The sequence below is a fragment of the Strix aluco genome, chromosome 15 (genome assembly GCF_031877795.1).
Source record: "Strix aluco isolate bStrAlu1 chromosome 15, bStrAlu1.hap1, whole genome shotgun sequence".
NCBI classification, from domain to species: Eukaryota; Metazoa; Chordata; class Aves; order Strigiformes; family Strigidae; genus Strix; species Strix aluco.
The window spans coordinates 7,390,100-7,414,268 of NC_133945.1; the positions used below are offsets into that span (position 1 = coordinate 7,390,100).

Below are 24,169 nucleotides of genomic sequence, written 5' to 3' on the forward strand. Positions count from 1 at the left end.
TCCAGACACATCAGGAAGTGATTTGGCCATTTATTCTTCTAGTCCTGCTGTTTCAGTTTGACTTGAGAACAGTTAGGCGACAAGGCTGCAAAATGTCAGTTCCGAGACAAACTAGGTGGAGTTTCACGGGTGTTTCCAGTGCTATCTTAGATTGGTTTCTCATTCAAACCTGGGATCACAGACCTTTTATACTGATATCAGACAAGAGCGAGAAGCGGTGGAGAAGGGAGGATCAGAGCTTGAGATGATGCTTTTCACTGATGAAGTGTCTCCCCATCACTCTCTCATTTTCCTCCTAGGGCACGCTGGAGTTCTTCTGGCTTTTGGTCTGTTTTCCTGATGTCCGTAACATTAATTGGTGTGGGAAGCAGTCAGGATGTTCAGGTGTTCTGCAGGCCCTGCCAGGATGCAGTGAGCTTGCCATCTGTACGAATAGATGCAAGCGAGATGTAAACCCTCCCTACAAGATCCAAAGCTAGATTTCCTTTATGGGTTTTGCTTGAAATATTTCCCAGCCCTGCTGACCAGAATTTGATTCTCATTGTAGTGCTGAAACTGCTTAAAATGGCCACTGGGATGCGAGCTCTCCTGGACACAGTGGTACAAGCACTTCCCCAGGTAAGCCCCCAGACTTTATCCATGCCCAGTTTGTGTCCCTTGGTGAACTGTGCCTTTCGGGCACAGCCCTATGCCACCGAGTTTGGTGGGCACTAGAAGCCACCTGGAGAGGATATCAGCTTTCCCTGCTGCCACCAGTGCCATGGTAGGACAGTTTTGCATGGCACATCCTGCTCACACAGTGTGTGTTAGAGGGGCAAACCAGGATTAGAGAAAAGGGGTTAACAGAGAGCCAATTGCTGTAGGCAGAGCTCTTCTAAGACACAGATTTTACTGGCAAGTTCAGGAAACACAAAGATAGACAGAGAAAGCTGTTGGTGAAAGGACTGAAATTAGGCAGCTTCCAGCTCAGCAGTTTTCTGTGTGAGACAGGAGCAGCCGTGCTTATTGACATCTATTGAGAGAGGAGCTGCAGACTTTAAAAGCCAAGTAGGGGAGGTGTTTCTGAGTGTTAAAAGCTTGAAGTGGGGTCCTAAATCACCTTATTCTCATGAGCTGCAAGAGGAACAATGATGCTGACAATCTTAATGATATTTGATAAGATCCTTCAAGTGTTGAGTTCCTGTGACTGCTTTTTCATGGATCCATTTATTTGAAAAAAGAAAGAAAGAAAGAAGTGTTTTGGTGACTTGCACTCCTCCCTCAAAAAGATCTAAAGCACATCAGAAGAATTCCAAGAAGTGTAGGGTTCTTTTGCGTTTAAAATCTTATGCTATTTAAGCTGTGTCCTGCTAGTTTGTAGGTTTGGTGGTCTGATTCCTAATTTTTCAGTCTTTAGAGTCAGCTCAGCTGCCTACACATTCCTATTTCATATAACGCCAGGATCCTGTATCCCACCAGTCAGTACTGGAGGTGGGGAAAGGGACTGTAGATACTTGTGGATTCATTCACCCCTATACAAGAGGGGGTGAAGATGCTCTGAGATCAGAAAGGAAACATTGCCACACTTCACCCAGAAGTGAGTACCAATATGAGGTGCCAGGCCATCAAGAATGAGACAGAGAAACTCTGCAGCCACCTTCTCTGAGCTGGCAGTTCAGAAGCAGTGCTTTCAGAATGCACAAGCATGGTCAGACAAGTCCTTAGTTTTCAACCCCTCCAAAATATCTCACAGCTGAGTCGTTGGAAGGAGCTTTATGAGTGGGCCTGCTCCATTCTGCGTAAAAGCCAGCGCAGCGTGCCCTGGGATGGACTGGGAGAGTCAGGCCTCCCCTCTCCCAGCCCCGCAGGCCCAGGGCACCATGGTGGGCAGTCACATCTTGATCAGCTTCAGCTGTCTGCAGAGGAATCACATCTCAACGGCAGGATGATAACACTGTGGCTTGGCCAGCGTGTAGACATCTTTTCCAGAATATGAGTGGCCATATGAGAATCAGTAGAACTAGTACATGTAATTACCCAAATATACCCCTATGAGTTAGTTCCTAAGTGCAAAGTATCTATTCAAAATTAACTGGAAAACAAGGGGAATTTCTTTTTCTTGGAAAGACCCATTTAGTTTTCATCACTGCCATAGAGATGTTTCTAATCGGAGGCATTTGCCCTTTGGTATTCAGATTTCCTTTTCAGTGAAGGATTTTGGCTGAGACCAAAGTGTGGAATTTACCAACCTGACCTGTGTTTTGGCATTTCAAGAAAGCATTTGATTTGTGTCTTTTTTTTTTTTTTCCTTTCAAAAGCACTGTGATTACAGAGCATGTTTTCTCCCTCTCCTTGTTTTCTCTCCCCCCCAAACAATAGGGTGGCTGCAGGCCAGGCTTTTTGTTTCCTTGGGGTGTTTTTGCAGTTTACATTCAAACCAAAGTCTTTTAAAGGGAAATCCCCAGGGATGTTCCAAGCAGATCTCGCACAGATAAAAATGTCATTTTGTCCTCCAGTGAAATTCAGAAAATGAGAAGGGAGGTTTGGGAAGACCTCTTCCGACGACAATCACACTTCATAAAACTACAGCTTTCATTTCAAAAACAGGGAAAGAGTTCCTACCCCAATTAATGTAGCAGCCTAAAACCACAGCTGGAAAATCCTCATTGAATGTGTCTGCTAAATGACAAGAAAAGTTAATTTGATGTCTATTCATTAAGGTTTTGGGGGAAATTCTTTGGTGTCTGTAGAATGTCCATTTATGGGCTTACCATGGCAAGGTATTGCCATTGCAGTACACTTCTTTTTCTTTCTCTTTTGGGTGATTTTCATCACCTTCCTATTTGTTTTTATTCAGCAGCAGATATAACTTGAGTAACACTCAGAGAACCAACTATCTTGGGGGAATGTTAGCATTTCGATCCAAGATTGAAGCTGTCACAGTACAGGCTCAGTCTCCTCTTCTGGAACTTCAGACTGACCTTGAGCTGCTGTTTTCAATGCAGGAAGACTTCCTACCCTATAGCATCCTCCTTGTGTGGTAACCTCGTGTCTACCAGTTCAGAGATCTTCTCCTCTACCATGTCTCTGAAAAAAATGAGATGGACTAGAGGAGAGGCAAGAGAGACAGAAAGAATGGTCAGGGAAAGATCTCAAAACGGTACCTTCTTTGCCTACCCCCTCCATGCCCTCTTAGTCCCAGAAAATGGTTGGGATAGTGTGAATCGATCATCAGGTTCCTGCCACAGGCCATCTGTGCTTCTGCAGCGCTGGCTAAAGTTACCCACTACTGTGCAGTCTTGAGGCGGTATCTCCTTTGCAAACAGGAATCCAAGTTTTCCAATTTCACAGCTGGTTGACCAAGAGGTTGAACTAGTAGTGGGGCCATGGTCACCTAGAAAGGCACTGCCAGCCTCAGCTCTGAAGGTGGACCCTCATGGCATACCCTTTTGGAGAACAAACAAAATTTGCCATGGACTTTAAGGTATGAAGTGCTAAAATCAGCTACACTGGTGTAAACATGAAGTAGATCCACTGCTTAGAGCTAGAATAGCGTGACCAGCACTGACTTCATCACTTAGACATTGCCAGTCCTAATTAAGCCAGTTCAGTGCTGCCGTTCACAGACTGAAAACTCCCCTGTGATGGCAGAAGCTTGCTCCTACCATAACACCAGCCACGCAGCTCTGCACTGAACTTCAGCGTGGCTTTTAAAAGCCACCTGATCTTGTTTTAAGGATGCAAAATGTTAGGGAATTGGCCATCCCCTATTGATTAAATACATTCTTCCAGTAGATGTTTACTTTTTCTGCTAAAATAGTCTGGTGGTTTTAGTCTGAATTAGCCACATTTGTTTTTTCTTTGGATGTAATTTTGCTCTTTTTTCTTTTAGAACTTCTCCTTTTTGGAGCAATAAGAGATAAAATAATCTCTTGCAGTCTGGCAAATAGAACACTGAAACCCTTTGATCTCTCAGTATGAAGCAGGTTTTGAAGACCTGTTCCAAGTGTTTTCCTCTACTTTATGAGCTCTGGCCCCATTAAGGCTATGTAATGAATTATACCACTCTTGTGCTTCAGCTGAATATTCCCTTACTTACACATCTGGTGGCTGCATCGGTTTTGTAAGCAATGTCTGCTCTATAAGACTCCTATCTGATGGTAATCCTTTAGTCCTTTTCACATCCCCTGCTTTCCAAAGTACAACCCACCCTTTCTGTAGCATGGCCTGCACTTCACTCTCAGATTTGTAACATTGCATTTCCCTGGGTTAAAATGCTGGTTGTGTAAGTGAATCCACCATACTGAGCAGCCCAGCTCAGCCTGCACAGCACTTCTAGTATCGATTGCCAGTAAGAAAATCTGCAGTCAATGCTAAGCTGCCAGTGCTCTGCCTGATGGAGAGGACAAAGTGGAATCCAGTCCAGTTGTCATCCTGGCTCTGCAGGGCCAACAATAGAAAAATGTGGAACCTTCCTACCAAAAGTTTTGGGTTCTTTTTTCTTCTTTTTTTCTCACTTGCGGATGGCCCATTAAGTAAATGCAGGACTGTATAGTATACCTCCTCTTTGTCTTCAAGGCTTGGAACTCCCCCCAGATGGACTCTGTGCCAAGAAAAAAAGTGAAGAGCTCCTTGTTCTATCAATGCCCTGAATGACAGAACCTGTAGTTTACTCCTGTCCAGGAGTTTAACTCTTCTTGGTGCTGTAATTCCTGTGCTTATCTCAACTTCAGCTCTTGAAGAGGTTTTCTGGCATCATCTAACAGCAGTTGTGGGACACAAACAATAGTCTGCTTTTGCCAGATGCTGAAAACCCACAGTGACTGTGAAGCTCAGAGAGCAAGAATAGAAATGTCTCACCAGCAAGCATTGCAGATGAGACAGATTTTGGAAAATAGGTATGTGTGTGCTATGCTGCACACTGGAAAGAAGCGCAGAGACGCCTGAGAGATTTGAGTAGCGAAGCAGAAATCATTAGGGAGAGAAACCACTGTTCTGCTGGCTGTTAGCACTGGTTTCTGTGGGACTGAGTGGATACACAGAAAGGGGAGCTCATTCAGTTCAGCTAGTGGCCCTGTGGTTGCACCAGTGAGATGACTTTAGCCTCCAAGGTTCTGTCTGGGCCTTGCCACTAGTCCTGGAATTCACACAGATGGCCTCTGTTTTCCAAGCAGACAAACGTGTCCATTTTCTCTTGGGTCTATGCATAAATTAGCCTGTGTTTTCCTGCTGCCAGGATTATTGCTTTGGCTGGAGAGTGCTGGAAGGAAGATGAGGAGGACTCATGTCCTTGGAAAGGATTGGCAGGGGCTTAGTTTTGTGAGAAATTGCTCTTGACAGGCATCCCAGGGAGCTGTGTGCACTGCCTGCATGGACAACTGAAATGCCAAGGTGTGGGCCAGTGGTGCAGAAATAATTGATGTCAGAGCAGGAAGAGACACCAGAGGAACAGTAGTGTGCTTCAGCCAGCCATTGCAGGAGTAGGGCAGCAGAAAACACAGCAGGGGCTTTTTGCTTAGTGGTGTAGGTCAGAGGTTGAACTCTGATGGGACATGCAGTGGTGTTTAGCTACTGTAGTCTCACTTAGGAGGAGACAGAAAACTGATAGCAGTGATGTCTGCAAGAGTAAAGCGGAGACAGCCTCCCCAGGCCATGCAGGGGCAGTGGGAGAAGGGTTTTACTGGATGTGCGGAGAGGAGAGTCACTTTTCTTGCCGCTGAGCAGGGTTATTCCAGGGCTTTTGCAATGGCAGATCACAGACCATTTTAACCCAGCCAAATGGTAGGTCCAGCTGGGATGCACGGTGGTGAAGGGTTAGCTCTTCATACAGGCTCTCCCTGCTCCTCTGGGTGGGATGGAGGACTCTGCCTCTCTCCCCACAACATCCCTTTGTCCCAGGCACACAGTTTACCAGCAGTATATGACAGCCAGGATGCCAGAAAGTGGAAGTCTAGGAGGAATCGCTGCCTTCTCTTGTGGCTTTTCTGAGGTACTTTAGGGCACCAAGGACGTCTTCAAGATGTTCTTCATCCCTGCTTCACTCCCTACAGGCCACAGCCTCCCCTCAACACTGGAGCCACAGCAAATGACGGATAGCCCCTGCCTGCCAGAGAAAGGCGTTATCTGTAGTTTTCTCTGCCCAGCCAAAGGCACCAGCCCAAGTCAGGGGGAGTGTGATGGATAAACAGAGCATGGGTTGACCTGCTCAGTGCTGCTAGAGCAGAACCACTTCTCAGAGCCTGCTTCGGTGACTGGCTGCCAAAATTGAGGTTGCTGACTAGAGCTGGATCTCTGTCCCTGACGGGTGTCCAGCACAGGCATCCCAGCCTTCAGCTGCTGGAGAAAAGTGCCTGGATGTGCTGTGCCCCCTCCCGTTCCTCCCAGCAACATGATTCATGCACAATCTTTTTCTTGTCTGGTCTCAGTAGATCTCAAAGTGCTTTAGAGACATTAATTACCTATCCGCAAGGGTAATACAAATGCGTACGTTGAGTTACAGGAGAGGAGTGACTCACTCAAGGTCACAGACACACATCCAGTCTGCCTTCTCTGCTGCTCAGCAGCTGCTGGCAGACGGTGCTGCCTCCACCTCAGCCCATCTCTGAGAGCATGCCTTGGGCCCTTCTCTGTGCTCAGGCCTTGGTGAAGGCCATGGACTGAAGAGGACCTTCCTTTTTTTTCCCTGAGGGACACATACCAGAGAGCCATGTGCTAGCACTGATAAAATATTAAATCTGGCACTGACCTGTGCCGATTCAGTACAGCCAGAAGCTACACAAACAGACCAAGCAGTTTTGCTGAAGCACCTAAGCAAGACATGAGCCATTTTGCTCAGCCACATTGTCTTGAGCATCGGGTGTTTGTGGGCTGCTGAGAAACTCATGTCCTCTCCAATTTCATGAGCCACCAAGTGCCTGCACATATCCATGTGGATGCTACATCTGCAGGGGGTGGTCAGGGCAGCAGGTTTTTCTTGTGCACATGGGGAGCAACCTTCTTCTTAGCTGACACTCCGGAGCAGCTCTGGATGTCTAGATACAGGTCGGGATGGGGGTTAACTGTAAAGGTTGTGCCATCACCCATCCCAGGATCTTTGACTCGCTGCTGTCTCCCACATCTCTCTTTCATGGAGCCACGTTTCCACATCAGTCAGACATTCAGTCACTTCCCAAGAGATCCTGTGCATCAGCCGAGCTTTGGAACTGCCTGTGTGTGTGCTCTCAGCCAAGGGCAAATGCAAGCTTAGACACCAGCAAACACCACATTAGCAAACATGCTTCTGTTAGCATTTTTAGAGTGTGCCTGTGGCTGGGGTGCATTGAGCCAATACAGCAAACCCATGAGTGAGAACTGGTCTTTGAACAACTAGTTATGGGACACGTTGGTTCAGTAATGTAATTAGTCACGATCTTAAATACAGAATCTTTTACAAATGCAAATTGTTTATGAGCAAATGTCAGCTCATAACATGCTTTGCATGTTGAGAGATACATAATAGTTTTGACTGATAACCTGGTAGTAACTTTGATGTTAGTCTAAATTCTTTGGAATTTCGACAATGCTGGAAGTTTGCAGGATGATTTATTAGGCATTAAAATAGCAGTAAAATATTCAGCTTATAGACTTCTTTGAAAAAATTCCAAGACCCTCTTCTAACAGTCCTATTACATCAGGCTTTAATATACACTCAACCTAGAAAACTCGTTTATCACTTTTGTTTTCTTTCTCTTTAATTATTTGCTCATTTGCCTTCCCGGCAGCGTGGTGTGTGCCTGTTTTCCTGTGTTTTCTAATTTGCAGTCATTTTGCAGACTGCCTTCTGTCTTACAAACCACCAGTGGTCCAGCAGACATGCATTAGGAAACACTATTCCAGAAGACAGTACATGCTGATGAAATAATCCAGACCAGCCATCCACATCACTGTATTATCTCTATTATTCCCTGGAGTATGGTGATAATGTTAGTGGAATTGAAAGCTCTATGTGTAGTAGCCAGCTTAGGCTTCACAGCAATTACAGTCTCCACTGGGTGATTTGACTATTCCCATTTCTTTAATACAAAAAAACCATACTTCATAAGTGATAGCTGTGTTAATTTTATGATAACAGGTGTGGTACTGATAATAGCCTTTCTAATGAAATTAAGCAGCATGGTCAAAATACTCAGCAACATTGTGGCTGTGCTGCCTCAGAGAAGACAGCTCTCTCGAACTGTAGAGTTCACTAGAAAATACCTTGGAGATCATGAACCCCTCGGCCAGACTACCTGAATCACCACCTAGTTCATTTTTATTTAGAGATAAAATAATGCTTGTGAGACCATGTCTAACTGGAGAACTCGATTGCTCTATCTCTGTTACAGGCTGATAGACACAAGGCATTTAAAAGCAGCAGGAAAGGTAAATGTGACCAGAGTTAGTTGTGGGTAAAATGCAGAGCTGGTCGGGTTACTCTGCCCTTCATGTTCTCTGCCTGAATCACAAAAAATCTGCTCTTTGAGATGTCATAAAGGCTTAGACCCCATGTAGTGATTGACTCTGGTGTGGATGACTGTAATGCCATCGTTATTAAGAACCTGTGTTCCCTTTAGCATCACCGCACTTCTACTACCATCCCCTTCAGCCACCTTGCAGTGCATGTTAATACCTAATAGCAGCACACCACGCAGGGTTTGAACCGCACGGTGCTTGCGTTTAAGTGTTGGTAGATGGAATAGGGCTTTTCTTTTGAAAGCTAAAATTCAGGTAGCTGTCAAATATCTGTAAAGCAGCAAGGCTAGGAGAGCTTTACATCTTACTGGAGCATATGTTCCCTTTCTGAAAGCCCTCCAGGCCAGCGAAACCCTTGAAAATCAGGCAATTCCTCTTGTGGCTTGAGCGATGTCTTGTAAATGTCACACTGACTTGAAACCCTCAGCCTTCGTGCTCAGAGTCTCAAACCTGGCAAAGAGAAGGGAAAGGCCCTTAAAGCTCAAAACCAGAGCACCAGGTCACTTAAGCTACCAGTGCACTGGAGTGCAGTGCTAGGTGCCACTGAGGCTACAGCTACGAGTTGGCCAAATTACAGACAAAGGCAGCATCCCAGGTAAGTGGAAGGGCGATGGAGAGGCACCAGCCACAGAGACTGCTTTGCACATGGGAGTATCTGCTCCTTCCCTGACATAGGAGACTTCTCTGGGTCTATTAAAGCAGAGCTGTGAAAGGGGACCAGGGTGTTAGAAGCCAGGGAAGATGATGATTAACCTCTGGCCACCAGTCCCTCTTTTGCTTGTGTTTAAAATGTGATGGAGCAATTTAATTCGTGACCTCAACTTGCCTGACCCTTGTTCTGCTTTCTCCTTGTGTAGGTAGGGAACCTTGGCCTACTTTTTATGCTCCTGTTTTTTATCTATGCTGCCCTGGGAGTGGAATTGTTTGGCAAGCTAGGTGAGTAATGTGCCTGACACAATTTATTTCATCCGGTTGATGTTTATTTGGTATCTAGCTGTTTCCTTTCTTCTCTCTCTCATTCTCAAGACTTCCTTAGCTTCACAGCTCATGGTCTGAAGATTAAAGTTTTCTCTTGATCTCAGGGTCACAGATGACACATGAGGATGTAATACAGAACCTGTCTAACATGCACACACACACATTTAGAGATTTGTCCAACACCACCCTTGGCTGTAGAGGAACTATTTATTGTTTAAATACAATTGTCCAGCATGGATATATTCACAAAGATGGAGGTTTGCTACTTAAGACAGAACATGAGTCTGCAAAGCTGGATGGTAGTCAGATTCGTGCTGGAGGGATGCCACCGTAAACATGTCCCTCTTCGGAGCTTCCACCACACTCCATTAGTTTTCTGCACTTGGCTGACATTGCTCTTCCAGCTGCCCAAGTCTTGTCTGTCCGTTGTTCTTCTCAGCATCACCTTCCCCTTCCTACATAAATCAGGAATCATCCACTAGTTCTTGATTGTCCAGCATCATTTATTCCTCCAGCCTGAGGATACTGGGTAGCTGATCATGTGTCCTAAAACTAAAATCAGGTGGAGTCAGAGAGAAAACACTATAGCCCGACCTGGCCCAGCTTAGCCAGCCAAGGCAATCACTGCCTTTAAACATGCTGTTGGAAGGAGATGTGTCTGCCCTCTCGGTGTTTGCGTCCCAATTAGGGCTTCAAGAGCATCAGAAGCACCCTTCCTCCACAGTGATTTTATGGCTGTCATTAATCCCCTTTATGAGTCCAGCCCTCTGCTTGGATTACAAATGCCTAAAAGCAGAATATTTCTTTCAACCAAAGACAAATTATTTTTCAGTCTTCAACAAATTCTGGGAAAAAATTAGTTCTGCATCCATCCCAAATGGAATACTGTGGGGTTTATATTACATATCTCGATATATAGGTATGTATTTCTTCAGCCACAAAGATGAAAAATGTCTTATTCACAGAGGCACCCTCTGCTGTGCTGAATCCTTTTAGTGTCTCCATGCACACACCTTTCTAGTGCCAGCCCCCAGGTAACCACAGCATGTGGTCACAGACTGGAAAAGCCCTGATTTGTCTGGGGCAAGCTGCAGGCAGTCAGCACACCACTTCCCACCCTGATTTAATGGGGAAATACTTTCCTTTCTTTTTCACAATCACTGCTAGTCCATGTCAGCCACAAGAACCATCAGCGCTTGCCCCTCCAAGCCTGGTCATTTGTGGGTGTTTTTTTGCTTTTTTGGTTTTCCTTCCTATTTACCTCTGAAATAAATACCTAACAGTGAAATGCCCTAGCAAGAGATATTGCTGCCTGTCCTAATGAATATTTAATGAGTCTGTGTTTTATGGAAAGAGGCATATTTCATATGTTCAATTTACATTCATTAGTATATTAATTCTCAGGGGGAAAATGTCAAATTGCTCCACTTTATCTCAGTGAAATATCCCTCATGGTAGATGTACTCTGTAAAAAATAATCAAGATAAGGACAGAATCAAGAGGATTACAAACAAAGGGTACTGTAGAGCAGTATTTGTTGAGACAGCTCAGCAAGTCTGCTTGTTTTCAGCTCCTTTTAGATCTCTTTGTGTTGGCTCTGCCTGTTGGGATAAAGTCATGAGAATCACAGAAGTGCTGGTGGAAGAGGCCTCTGGAGGCCTCCTCCCACTTGAAGCCACAGCAGCAGCTCAGAGTAGCTGTGGCTTTGTCCAGCCAAAGCTTGAAAAATTCCAAGGACAGAGCTCCCCTACCTCTCTGGTGACCTGTCCCAGGGCTGTTGGGGCCCTCCAGATGAAAACAACTTTCCTAATGTCCAACCTGGACTTCCTACACCACAATGTGTTGCTGTTCATTATATCACCTACCTCCACTGAGAAGAATTTGGCTACATGATCTCTGCAGCTGCCCTTCAGTAGTCACAGGCCACCATGAAACCAGCACTTTGCAGTCCTCCCTGATGCCGTGTGATGCAGTGCGACGTATCTCAGGGTCTCTCCGCCAGGTTTGGGGGGCTGCTCTGAGTAAGCACTGGCAAACGTGGCTTCACTGACGTGCTTCTGCTTCTCCCCCGGCAGACTGCAGTGAAGAAAACCCCTGCGAAGGGCTGAGCCGGCACGCAACTTTCACCAACTTCGGCATGGCCTTTCTCACCCTCTTCAGGGTGTCAACGGGGGACAACTGGAATGGTATCATGAAGGTGTGTGCAGTCTCTGGGTATTTTCTTCTCTCTGTAGATATATAGATACAGATTTCAAACAAATTTAGACAACTCTTACGTGAAAACAAAAAATATTTCCTTTTAAAAACTTCCCATTTAAAAGCCAAGTGTATTTTCAAGTGATAACTTGTCCTAAGTCTCACCCAGCCTGAAACTTCATTCTTTTTAACATATATATAATACTTCAGGAAAATTATGTCAGTTCTTGTGGCTGAGCGGAGTAACCATGTACTCTCTGCCCTGTGCCTTCGGGCCATAAGACAGTCTTCCTCTTTGTAGATGATGTAATTCATTGTGTCCATATTTTCTTCTCTCCATTTTAATTGTACCTACAAGCTGTTGTGTCCAGGATATGTTATTATATGCTTTTCAGTCCTCAGCAGGTTATCTTTGATATTTCTGTATTTGGAGCCCAAGCAGAGCCCCAGCCCTTATTAATCCCTCACCTCTCCCTCTCTGTTGCAGGACACTCTCCGGGAATGCACTCGGGAAGACAAGCACTGCCTCAGTTACCTGCCTGTTATCTCTCCTGTCTACTTCGTCACCTTCGTCCTCATTGCACAGTTCGTCCTGGTCAACGTGGTGGTGGCAGTGCTGATGAAGCACTTGGAGGAGAGCAACAAGGAAGCCAAGGAGGATGCTGAGATGGACGCCGAGATCGAGTTGGAGATGTCCAGAGGAGCAACGACTTCGTCCACCAGTGGGAGCAGGGGAGGTGCAGTGGCCCCGGAGAGCAGGGCACCCTACAGAAGTCAGGAGACCATGAAGTCAGAGTCAGCGGTGCAGGTGAAGCACCAAGCCCTGGTAATAATTCACACAAAGCATCTGCTCTTCTGGTGCTCAGGGTAGGGAGGGGACGGTTCTTACCGGTCGCTGCTGTCTGATCATCGGGCAGTCCCCAGTGACACAGAGCCAGAGAGGCAGGAGACAAGGCAGCGTGGGAGGAAGGCAGCTTCCCCGGGTCCCCCCATGGCAGAGCTGTCACCGCCACCTCCGCATCTTGAGTCATCTCAGGAGGGCTCTCGGAGGTGGACGGCTGCTTGAAACACATTCTCCAGGGCTAACGCTGTCCTGACCGTTGTTCTGGGGGAGGGTTGAAAGTCCATCTCTTGCCATTTCTAATTCATTCAAAGGTTTTGAATTTTAAGTTCAGAACATAATAACCACTGATCCCTGTCCTGCTCTCCCAGCCCACGCATCGGTCCTTGTCATTTTAGCAGGGGCAGCAGCACCAGGGAGCAATCTCAGAAAGCCCTGGGAATGCTGGCACTGTCAGCCCTGACACATACAACAAGGCATGGCATAAATTCCCTTCACACAGACACAGATACACTGCTCAGGTTGTTTTTAATCCTACTTTGGAATTTCTGAAGAAGCCTCAAACCAATCATGGTGTGCAGCTCGGGAGGGCATGCCTGGCACTGGTGCAAGGTGCAGCATCCCACTGGCTCGTGCTGGGCATGGCTGACTTGGACCCTGGGAATTGTCAGAGCCCCTTAGCAAGAAGCTGGAGGTTCATGGGTTGATTTTCCAGACACTGCTTGCTCTCTGATTTCTATCAGTCCTCTAGAAAAACAGGGCAATCAGAAGTCAAGGGGGGGAAGGAGGGACATAAGATAATTATCTCATCCCATGTCAGCAGCATATGATTAAGAGTGAATGTGAAATTGCTTTGTCACCATGATCACAAATAAATCTACCACAAAATCAATGGGGGATTTGAGATTAAATTACATTAACTTAGATTTTTGTAAAATCTATCAGACTTTATTAAGTCAGGTAAAAAGAAATTTAGTTACACAGCGATGGAGAATTCACTATTTGAGTGTAGCTTCTAATAGACATTTCTGCAGGAAAATGCGCCATAAACACCCAGGTTGCTTTTCTCATTGAGGGAAGAGAGGGCTCATCCTTTCACGTAGGCTGTGATTGCAAACTGAGTTCATTGAGTTTTCCTCATCTTCCAATACCTCCCAAGCACATCGGGAGCCATGCAGAGCCTCCTCTTAGCCCTAGAAAACCCGTAGTGAGAGGAGATGCTCTGATCCCAGCAGGAGCAGGGAGCTGGCCACAGATTTCCCCTTGTGGATGAGATTGTTTGAATGCAGGTGAGGATTTGCAGGCCAGGGCTCCCCCTCCCCTGGGTGGTAGTGAGGCAGAGGCATGCAGTGGGGCTGGCTCGTGGCGATGCCCTCCCTCCCCTCTCAGACACCCAGGCTGCTCTGGGCCTGGCTGGCAGCTCAGTCCTGCCCTCCCTGCGAGCTGCACTGAAGAGCTTATATATGCAGGGTTCCGTATGACTAATCCTTTGCAGGTTGTCAAAGGTGTTGCAAGACGCTCTGTATTTTCTTGCCACTTGTGCCACTTTTTGCAGCCCACGTTTCCTTTTCTCTTCCTTCCTGCTCTGGATGAATGGGGCAACTAGGAAACGCCACGGGGCAAACGTGTTCGAGGTTAGGACCCAGCCTTGCTCTGCTACTGATGCTTTTTATCTCCCTAATTTGAAGGAGGCGCTGAGCTGTGACAATGTGTCTTTAGCCATCCCAGACTCAGACACGCTGGAGGGGGCAGAGACTCCCATCATGGAAATCCCGTCCTTCTGCTCTGTTTCCCACCATGTCCTGACACCTTCCCACAAAACCCCAGGCCACGAGGCTGAGGTGAATGACGCCGCGCCGTTGCTTCTGCGTTGTGGCATTGTGCTTTGGTGCTGTGCAGCTAGTGGTGGTGTCTGAATTGTCCTAAACTTGTCTCTTCACAGCTGCAACAGTCGTTTCCATCCTCTGTCCTTCGTACTGCCTTTGCATGTGCAGGAGCTGGGCACAGAACGTGTCCCAGCCGACTCTGCCAGCAGCCTTGTGTGGGACACAAATGAAATACTCTTTTTAGCCAAAAAAAGTCTCGCATTTAGTGTGCAATGTGATGTGTGAGCAGTCTTCAAACGATGTATTGAGAGCTGGAGGCAGGCAGAGTCCTTTGTGGAGAAAACAGCCCAGTTTGGTTTTCTTACCATAACTGTAAGAACCTGTTTATGATACAATATTGAGGGAACAAAGGCATAAGTAGATCAGCACATTGGGCTTTCAGCAAGCACCAGAGCTGTGGATTCAGGAGATGCTCTGAGGATATCACCCAGCAGAGGAGAAGGGCTGTAGCCCACTCCCAATTACACAATGAACTGGTGCCCAGGTCACAGCACATAAGGATTTTGCATGGTTTGCAGCACAGTGCCCTCCCCAGGGTGAATGAGCTCCAGATGTCCTCCGGTGGGCACGAGAACGTGCGAGCCACGGCCAGTGGTGAAGATGCACAAGCTGCAATGGGGCAGCACATTTGCTGTCATCAGAGAACTTGCAGTGGCCACCCAGAATTAATCTGCCTTAGATTTGGGCCATTTTCCCCTTTCTCACCTGATCTCTGTCGTGACTATCAAGGCACCTTCTAGTGACAAGTATCTCACAGCATCTCCAAGCAAATTCTGGGCTCAGGTTAATCTCTTGATGACCAAGTGGTTTTCCCTGTGCAAGATGAGTGATATTAAGGTATAATCCTCAAGGAAGCCCATAGCTCTGGAGGGTGGTTCCTGGGCCACCCGGAAGCTGCAGAGGCTCAAAGGGAGAATGTGGGGAGGGCATCTTTCAGGGATAGACAAAATTTGGGACTTTGTAAATGCAACTGCAAAGGGTCTTGGGTTTCCGTTGGTAGAGCTGAGAGCTTGTTACCTCTACAGGGACCAACAGCATGACCCTGGATGCCCCCAGAGCTGGCCTGTGCAGGGGCAGCAGCGTTGGCAGGCACAGGCAGGGAGTTACCTCCTGCCCTTGTTCTGCCTCTGCCTTCCCCACCGCAGAGGCTGCGGAAAATGGCTAAGCTCACTGGCAGTGCTGGAGACACAGGCCTTCAGAAAGGGATCAGGAGGAGCCCTTCCTCTGGGAATTTTGCCCACAGTTTGTTTGCAGGCTCTTGGCTCCAGGCCTCTGAGAAGTTACAGTGTTCCCTCTTCCAGAGTATCCTGCCGGTCGCCTTTGCTTACAGAGTATCTTCTGGTCGTTTAATCACCCAGGAAGGGTCATGTCCTGTGGAGGTGTTTGCAGGATTATTTCTTCTCGAGCTCCCTCTGCACCAAAGCAAAATCAGAGCTCTAACAGACTATTGATTCCCAGACAAGAGGAGGGAGTTGTGCTTATTGATTAAAGATGCTTAACTGAGCCTCTGAGCTGTGTCACCAAGACTGTCTACAGTCAATTTATTGCCTTTCTACTTGGCCTGAGAGGGGTCCCACAGCGAGTAGGCTCCCGCCTTGCACATCTCTGTCAGATGCCTGGGATCCTCCCAAGCCCTCAGGGTGCCTGCAGGCAGGGTTCACCATACACAGTCTCAGCAGCACTGGTCCAGGTTGGGCTTTTGTGGCTTTTGAAGGAGCCACATTGATTTCCAGGGCATGGGATCAAGCTCCCGAGTGCATCGGATGTTTCCCACCACAGAGGAGGAGCAGGAGTGGTGTGTCTCCAAACCTTTGTAGCTCACCAGGTGTGAGCCAACAGGCTTCCTGTCCATGTTTCATATTTCAAGTACATAGTACAGTGGCTTTGAAGTAATTTGGAATTTGCCCACGTCCCTAACTCAATTGGGTCTCGATAGCTGAAACCTTAAAAACTGCAGTTGTTAATGTCAAGAAGGGATTTCTGTTCATTCGTCCCAGCCAGACAAAACCAATACAAGATCCTGTAAAGACAAACTGAGATTTAATAGACAGATACTATGATCCTTCTGTTAGACTGCCGAGAAAGTGGAGCAAGACCTTTTGTTCTCTGTGTGGCACTGGGGTGTTAACAATCACCCGCCTGCCTTCAGCTCAGGTGTTGCGATGCTGATAGCTTATTAGCTGTAATGGCAAGAGGCCAACTGGCACAGCCACACTGCTGAAGCATTAATATATCAGACGAGAGACCTGGGTTGCACCCGGAGGGCTGCTGGGCAAGACAGCAGTCAGCACTGGATGCCAACTACCTGTAAATAACTGCTGCCGATCCCCGCTCTCTTCCCAGCCAAGCTCAACAGCGTAAAAGCATCGAGTAATTTGTCTCAGGATGTGTCTCTTTAGGGATCTGAGGAAATAAATTTGTAAGCCAGAAATGTATGGAAAAAACAGATTTAACCAGATCCTTGGTGACCTCCAAACTATCCAGCGAGGGATCTCAGGCCCAGATTTTGCTAGCAGAGAGGGAAAACAGCCTGGCAAAGCAAAGCAAAATACATTTAATTTAAGACATGCAGCTGGGAAAATGTTTTCAATCAGTCATTGGGAGGCTGACGTTAAAGGAAAACCAGAGCGATTAGTCGTACTTTAGATAACGTGGTAAATTGTGAGGGGAATGTGTTCAGGACCAAAACCTCAGGGCCGGGAGCCAGGTTGCAGGTCCTGTTCCAAGGGTTCTCGCTCCCCCAACGCTTGGCCAAGTCATGGCACCACCTCTCACGGCTGCTCCATCAGCACCACAGGGACATCATTTGAGTCCCTAAAGCTTCCTAAGACCCCAGGATAAATTTGATATAAGGTGCCTGAAGTAAAGAGGGCTTCAGAGAAGCAGTGAGGGGTCAGATTTAAGGTTTGTGACGTGCTCTGTCCAGGCACTTCCAACCAGACCCATTTGACAGCAAAGGCAAACACAGAGAAATCTCTTTTCTACCCCAGAACAGGCTGCACACCCACACACGTGCTGCTATGAAGCCTTCTCCTTCCTCTGCCTCCTGCCACGTGGCTGTCTTCTGGGGTCAGTGGTGCCGAAAATGCTCCGTGTTGTAGGAGAGAGGCCCCAGGGTCTGCAGTGGTGTTAATGTGTATGTTTAAATGTCTGCCTGTATGTGTGTTTTGGGGAGAGAATAGTACATGAATTTGCAGAAACACTTGTTACCCTTGGTCAGTGTGGCTGAGGACTGCTCAGTGTTGCCCGTCTGTTCCAGAGTAGCTTTGAGAAGAAGGGCTTCACCACCCAGGCTGGACTGAACACATCCCTGGGAAAATCAAGAGCAAAACAGTGTGAGAAATGCTGGCTTTCTCATGTGTTTAGAGGGTGGGCCCCATTTTCCTGGACCTTACCGTTTTCTCTGCGGTCTCCAAGAGTCAGCTTAATGGTGGGTCATCGATGCCTCGTTTTACTCCAGCCGCAACTTGAGCTCTTCACTCAGCCAGCCCGGCGTAGCTTTGGTATCCCATTGCAGTCACCAGGGCTGCAGACTCTCTGTCAGATGCCAAGAGGAACACATGTACAAGGTTTTAAAACAAAAAGCAGACGGGAAGGACATTGCTGTAAATTCACCACCACGATGCTGAATGACCCCGTCTCCTTGTCTCCTTCCTTTGCAGGCCAGCGCAGCCTCTCTGAGGCCACAGGACTCTCAAAACCTTCTGGCTGTCCGCAAGATCTCCGTTTCCCGCATGCACTCTTTGCCCAACGACAGCTACATGTTCCGGCCGGTGATGCCAGCGAAAGCCCCTTTCCCCCTCCACGAGGTGGAGATAGAAACGCATCCCTGCAAATCCCAAAGAGGTACTGCCCGCGGAGTTTTCCCTCCTTTCTCTTAGGTGAAACCATGGGGTAGCAGCTATGTGTGGTAGTTAGACGGGGAGTAAGCAACCCGTGCCGATGGGCTGAGCCAGGGCTTGCTTGCTTCAATTTGATACCATCAGCAGGACTGTGGTTTCCCATGCGCTGCACAATTTTGTGTTTTCATCACGTCCCTGCGTTTTCTCAGGAGAAAGCTGGTGGCTTGGGTGTGTGACTGGGGAGAAGTGGGGCTCCCAAGTGGTGTCGGAGGTGTAGAGGACAGGCTGTTAGCTGAGGGTACATTTCCTCTGATCAGCCCTGACATCATGACTACAAATCAATAAAATCAACATGAATAAAAGCCCAAGTTGGTATTACTTCCTGACAGAGCTCCCTTACAGCTATTCTTTCAGGCAGGCTTCAGTCTCAGAGCAGTATCTTTTTAGCACGGTACATTGAGTTCAGAGATGAAGGAGTTTCTTTGGGAGCACAAAGATTAGCAACCACTCTCCAGTGCCTCCCTAGCCTGGCCTTATAATGAATCTTGTGGAGAGACCCCGCAGTCAGGGAATTGGGAGCTGTACAGAGTATACATTTACCCAACTGCATCCAAATACATTTCCCCTAAAATGCCTTTCTCTCTCCTTTGTTGAGTTGATTTGGAGGGGAAATCAATAAGAGAGAAAACATCTGCCTCCCTAAAAGTACATGTGCTTCTTGAGTGGCTCCCAAGAACTTAACAGTCTGGTTTCCTTTGATGCAACATTGTTTGAAATGCAAGAACTGCTTGGACAGATGAGTAGTGGGTTTGCAAACCCTGGTGGAGCTGGCAAGATCCGCTCTGATTTCCTTGGGTGAAGTAACTATATTTGTTCAAACTCTCTGGATACCAGTTAATGTTCTCTGCTCAGTATTTATTATTATTTCACCTGCAAATTCTTTGCTAAGCAAAGAAAACAGAGGTTGAGTTTCATGGCTGGACTACTGGGGATGCTTTTCATCTCTGTAGCGGGTATAAACCAGGATTTATACCAGTATAAAACTGCTGTGATGTTGGCAGGGGTGGGTAGAACTGACCAAGAATTTTCTCATGTTTCCCAAATTTCTCTTCAAGAGCACTTGAGCGATGGATGTGACAGGGACTTACTTTTTACCTGGTCTGGTAGATGCATCCAAGCAGCATCACCCAGAGCTATGCTGCTTCTGAGCTGACCACACTCTGATTTAAGTCACAATCCCATAAGTTATGTGCAAGTAAAACTGAGTACATAGAGACTCACATTAGCGTTTGTGCTTTCATGGACTTCTTAATGTCAGTTAGGGATGTGTGGTCTTCGCCCAACGCTCTGGTGACTACACAGTGACGTGACCAGATCTTGTGTTATTTTGGTCTTAATGCAGTTCCCTGATTTACTAGAAAAACAAGAGGAAAAAATGTAAAAATCCAGAGATACTCAGTGTTCCTGAGTATGCAGTTTAGAGGGGTTTTTGGTTTCCTATACGAGAGCTAGATGGAAAGTTTCCAACAGAAGGAAATTCCAACTAAGGACAGGGAGGAGGACATAGGGTTTTGATTTTATGACCATGTTTGTGACAGATTTTATGACAAAGTTTTTCTGCATCATAAAAAACATTTCGTAAAGCCTGGATTAGCACATGAACAGCACAGACTCGGTCAGAAACTGGCAGTAGGAGAGCCCCAGAAAGAAGTAGGGAGAAGTGGGGTGGGGGGAGCTCGCTGCTCTGCTCTTTCTGTGGTGTTCTGGAGAAAAGGTCCAAAAGAAAAATGATTAAACACTAACTTTTCTTTCTTCCCAACAACAAATCTCTTTCTGAAATGCAACTGCAATCTGTCTGGATGGCTTTTGTCATAGGTTCAAGTTCCCTGACCTCTGGGCGAGATCTCTTGAAGTGATGGATAGCTGTGTTTTTAACATGGAGCAGCAATGTAGAAACAGACGTTGGGTTTCAAGCTAATGAGGACAATAAATCCTGCAGCCAAAAAAATAAAAAAGCAAAAGATCTTTCAAACAACGCAGAACTGCAGTAAAGCAGCACCACGAAGGGGCTGGGGAGGAGGGATTGGCTTCAGACTCAGCCAGGGGACTGGAAGCCTTCAGCAAGAGAGTGATTCCTGCCTGATACATGAGCTTAGGGACTGTCAAAGCAGTTGAAGCTGTCTCCATGCTGCTGATCTGACCACGGTCAGCCAAGGTCTGTCTCATGGAGATGGTGGTGGTAGTGTTTGGGCTGTAGGGAAGGGGAAAACTGCCCTGTGCATGCCAGCGGTGGCTTCTCCTGGAGAAGGCGGTGGCAGGTTGGACCTGCAAGTCGAGCTCCGGAGGCTCCGCGGGAGCTGAGCAGTGCTGCTCTTGCCTGGCAGCACTGCAAAGACATCCCAGGTGTCCCGACTCAGAGGATCCGTCACAGCCACCAGACTTCCCAGATCCATGTTCTCCAAACAGGCAACATCCTTTTACAAATCCACCCGAAGCAAAGCCACCAGGAAAGCGGCAATGGCAGGGCTTCAAATGCCACCCCACCTCCTGCCCTTCCTTTGTTGCCATGCCATCCCGGTGGCTGCCATCCACTCTGAGTGTTGTAGGATCTGCAAGAGAGGATTCCTGTTACCTGAAACAGAAAATAGAGGCTGTGAGCGTAAAGTTTGCAACAGGCGATATCCCAGAGTGGGCAGAGCCACATGCAATGCTGCTGATTTGCAGAGACTTCATCTCTAACCCCCCTGCCATCCCTGATGAGATATGGCCCAGTATTCAAAGCAGGATACAGGACAAGAGAAACAGGCTTTTCCTTTCCTCTCCTGCGTTTACTCCCCTCCTGGAGTCTGCGGGCGCCAGTTTTGCCTCAAATCTTCCCATCTCCCACACCAGCGGTGGTGGTGACCTCTCGCTCTCTCTGTTTCCTAGGGTCCATCACCTCCATCCGCTCCCAACCCGTGGGAACGTGTTCCTCTCTGAGGGTCCCAACAGAGTCCCTCCAGCTGGCAGTCCGGTCTCCCAACCATGAAGGCCGCCACCGCTGGAAGATCCTCCCCCCCCACATCACACCTCGATCTCCTACTCTCAACAAGCTGCTGTTCAGACAGGTGAGAGGCCAAGAGCCTGCAGAGGTAAACTTCTTCGTGGTCACCTGGATCCTCCCCTTCTTTTCCAGTCCCCTCTCAGGTTTCTTTTCTTGGAGCTGACAGTAGAATTCCCCTTTTTAGAGCAAAACATTTGTGAGGGTGACTCTCCCTGTCTAATCCACTCTCATGAGACCCCCCCTGCAGTGCTGTGTCCAGCTCTGGGGGCACCAACATCAGAAGGACATGGACCTGCTCGAGCGGAGCCAGAGGAGGCCATGAAGATGCTCGGGGGGCTGGAGCAGCTCCCCTGTGAGGACAGGCTGAGAGAGTTGGGGGGTTCAGCTGGAGAAGAGAAGGCTCTGGGGAGACCTTAGAGCAGCCTCCCAGGACTTAAAGGGGCTACAGGAAGCCTATCTCTATCAGGGGTGTAGGGATATCTACTCTCTATCAGGGGTGTAGGGATAGACAAGGGGTAACAGTCTTAAACTGACAGAGGGGAGATTTAGATGAGATATAAGGAAGAAATTCTTCCCTGTGAGGGTGGTGAGGCCCTGGCACAGGTTGCCCAGAGAAGCTGTGGCTGCCCCCTCCCTGGAAGGGTTCAAGGCCAGGTTGGACGGGGCTTTGGGCAACCTGGGCTAGTGGAAGGTGTCCCTGCCCGTGGCAGGGGGGTGGGACTGGATGATCTTTAAGGTCAACCCAGATCATTCTATGATTTTATGATTTCTGATGCCATAAATTTTAATATACTCCAGTCTCAGCAAGTGACAGACAGGGGAAGGCCCTTTTTACCTACTTTCATCTCTGTGGATGTACTGTTCTATGAAAGAATAGCTAAAGAATAGAGAGAAGATGCCCAATTCAGTTTTACCTGTGCTGTGAGAAGCCTACAGTCAGCCCTACACCGTGTCACTTTAGACAGGTTGCACTGACTCAGGATTTGGTGCTAGAGCAAGACCAAGACCCTGCAGAAAGGCTCAGCAGACACAAGCCCTGTACACAAAGGCTTTTGTTAGCAAAACTGAACTTGTACAGAGAGGGTCTGACAGGGGTTGGCACGCTGGGGCAGGGATGGGGTGGGGTGGGGTGCGTTAGACCCACCAACCGTTCTGCCACATGCCATGTTTCATTGCTGGACGTGTTGCCAGCCCAGCAGATCCGCAGGCTCTTGCCCCATCTCTCTCTCTCCTCACCTTCCAGGAGGCCATTCGAAGGGACTCCATGGACGGGCACACTCTGGACCACAAGGACAGCCTGCAAACAGAGCCTGGAGAGACACTACCATCAGCAACGCAGCCCCAGAGCACCTTCACCCCCAGCCCGCTCCATCCCTCGGCTGCCTCCCTCCCGGGGACCCCCCCGTGCTCCCCCCCATCCTCCCCTCACCGTCACCCCAGCACGCTGGCACGGAAGCACACCTGCGGCCAGCACGGCGTCCCCAGCCCCGGCGACAGCCCTCCCGACCCCGAGGGCTGCCTCTTCGAGTCCTCCGACCTGGCTGACGAGGAGGTTCGTCACATCAACAGCTCGGCCAAAGACTGGGGAGGGGAACACTCGGACGCTGGAAGCCGCTCGACTTCGCCGTTCATCTCCCCGGCACCGTCTCCGGTGCCTCTCAAGAACTGCAGCACAACCAGCCTCTCCGGGGGCAGCAGCAAGGAGAAGGACTTGAAGAAGTTTTACAGCATCGATACAAAGGGCTTCCTCAACAAGCCCATCTGGGCAGACGACCAAAGGCGACACTCCATCGAGATCTGCCCCTCCATCAGCGATGGGGACTGTAGCTTTGAGGACCCTGCCGAGGAAAAGCAGCGGTCGCCTGCCCACATCCAAACGGAATCTGAGTACATCCATGGAGCCCGGAGGAAGAAGAAGATGAGCCCTCCCTGCATTTCTATAGATCCTCCCATGGAGGACGACAGCGGGGCGGCCTCGCGCACCAAACCCTCCGAGAACAGCATGTTGCGGCGAAGGACCCCGTCCTGCGAGTTCCCGGCTTACAGAGAGTCCCTGGAGCTCGCGGAGAGCCAACCCGGGGAACCGGCCTCCAAAACAGAGCGCCGGGGCCAGCCCCCGTGCCGCGGGGAGCACCTGACCATCCCCAACTTCTCCTTCGAGCAGTTGGATGGCAGCTCCTTGAGCAGCCTCTCGGATCTCCTCCTGGACAGTGGTCAGTCCACGCCGGCCTCCGGGGACTCCCGGCCGGACCCCGCCACTCCCGAACTGAAAAAACAGGATCACTTAAAAACTCAGTGGAGCAACGCTGAGAAAAGCAAAGAGCTCCTGGGCATCGCTAAGAGCCCCCTCCGGAAGCAGGACTTGGTCCCTGTGACTGTTGCAACAGAAGAAGACATAGATGACCCAGTATAGCTTTCTGGGAGGGGGGAGCGGGGGGGTCTCAAGGGCTTGACACCAATGTGGGTTTCCAAACTGAAGGGACTGAGCGGGCGCGGGTCCGCGGGTGGCTGCTCGCTCGGGTTTTTTTTCCTTTCTCGCAGTCACTTGTTCTTAAGCGCTGTGGAGGTTTGCAAAAAAAAAAAAACACACACCAAAAAAAAAAAAAACAACAAGCAAACAAAAAAAAAAAAGAGAGATAAAAATTAAAAAGAAAAACCAAACAAACGGCTGGACGAAACGGTGACGGGTTTTGGGGTGGGGGGAGCGGGTTTGCAAAGCGGTTTGGGGGTTTCTTTTCTAAAGGGAAGGTGGAGTTGATGCAGGGGGTTGCTTCGTTCCTCCCACCCCCCTCCGTGGCCTCAATCACATTGATTCGGGTTTGAGGTGGTGGCGGTTGGGATTTGGGGGATTCTCTTTGGGTTTTGTTGTTTCGTTGGGTTTGTTTTTTTAAAGATGCTCAACTTTTAACAAGGC

General features: G+C 48.4%; 1 protein-coding gene across 1 annotated transcript in view; it reads left to right on the plus strand.

The window, feature by feature from the left end:
• CACNA1H (calcium voltage-gated channel subunit alpha1 H) overlaps positions 1-23,920 on the plus strand; it is a 128,208-nt gene extending 104,288 nt beyond the window's left edge. Inside the window, exons 27-34 of the mRNA XM_074840953.1 lie at positions 548-618; positions 9,327-9,405; positions 11,523-11,644; positions 12,131-12,451; positions 14,173-14,325; positions 18,033-18,216; positions 21,141-21,319; positions 22,499-23,920. Coding sequence (XP_074697054.1) covers positions 548-618; positions 9,327-9,405; positions 11,523-11,644; positions 12,131-12,451; positions 14,173-14,325; positions 18,033-18,216; positions 21,141-21,319; positions 22,499-23,668 — 2,279 coding nt within the window. The 3' untranslated portion in view covers positions 23,669-23,920. The remainder of the gene's footprint in view (positions 1-547; positions 619-9,326; positions 9,406-11,522; positions 11,645-12,130; positions 12,452-14,172; positions 14,326-18,032; positions 18,217-21,140; positions 21,320-22,498) is intronic.
• The last annotated feature ends 249 nt before the right edge of the window (positions 23,921-24,169 follow it).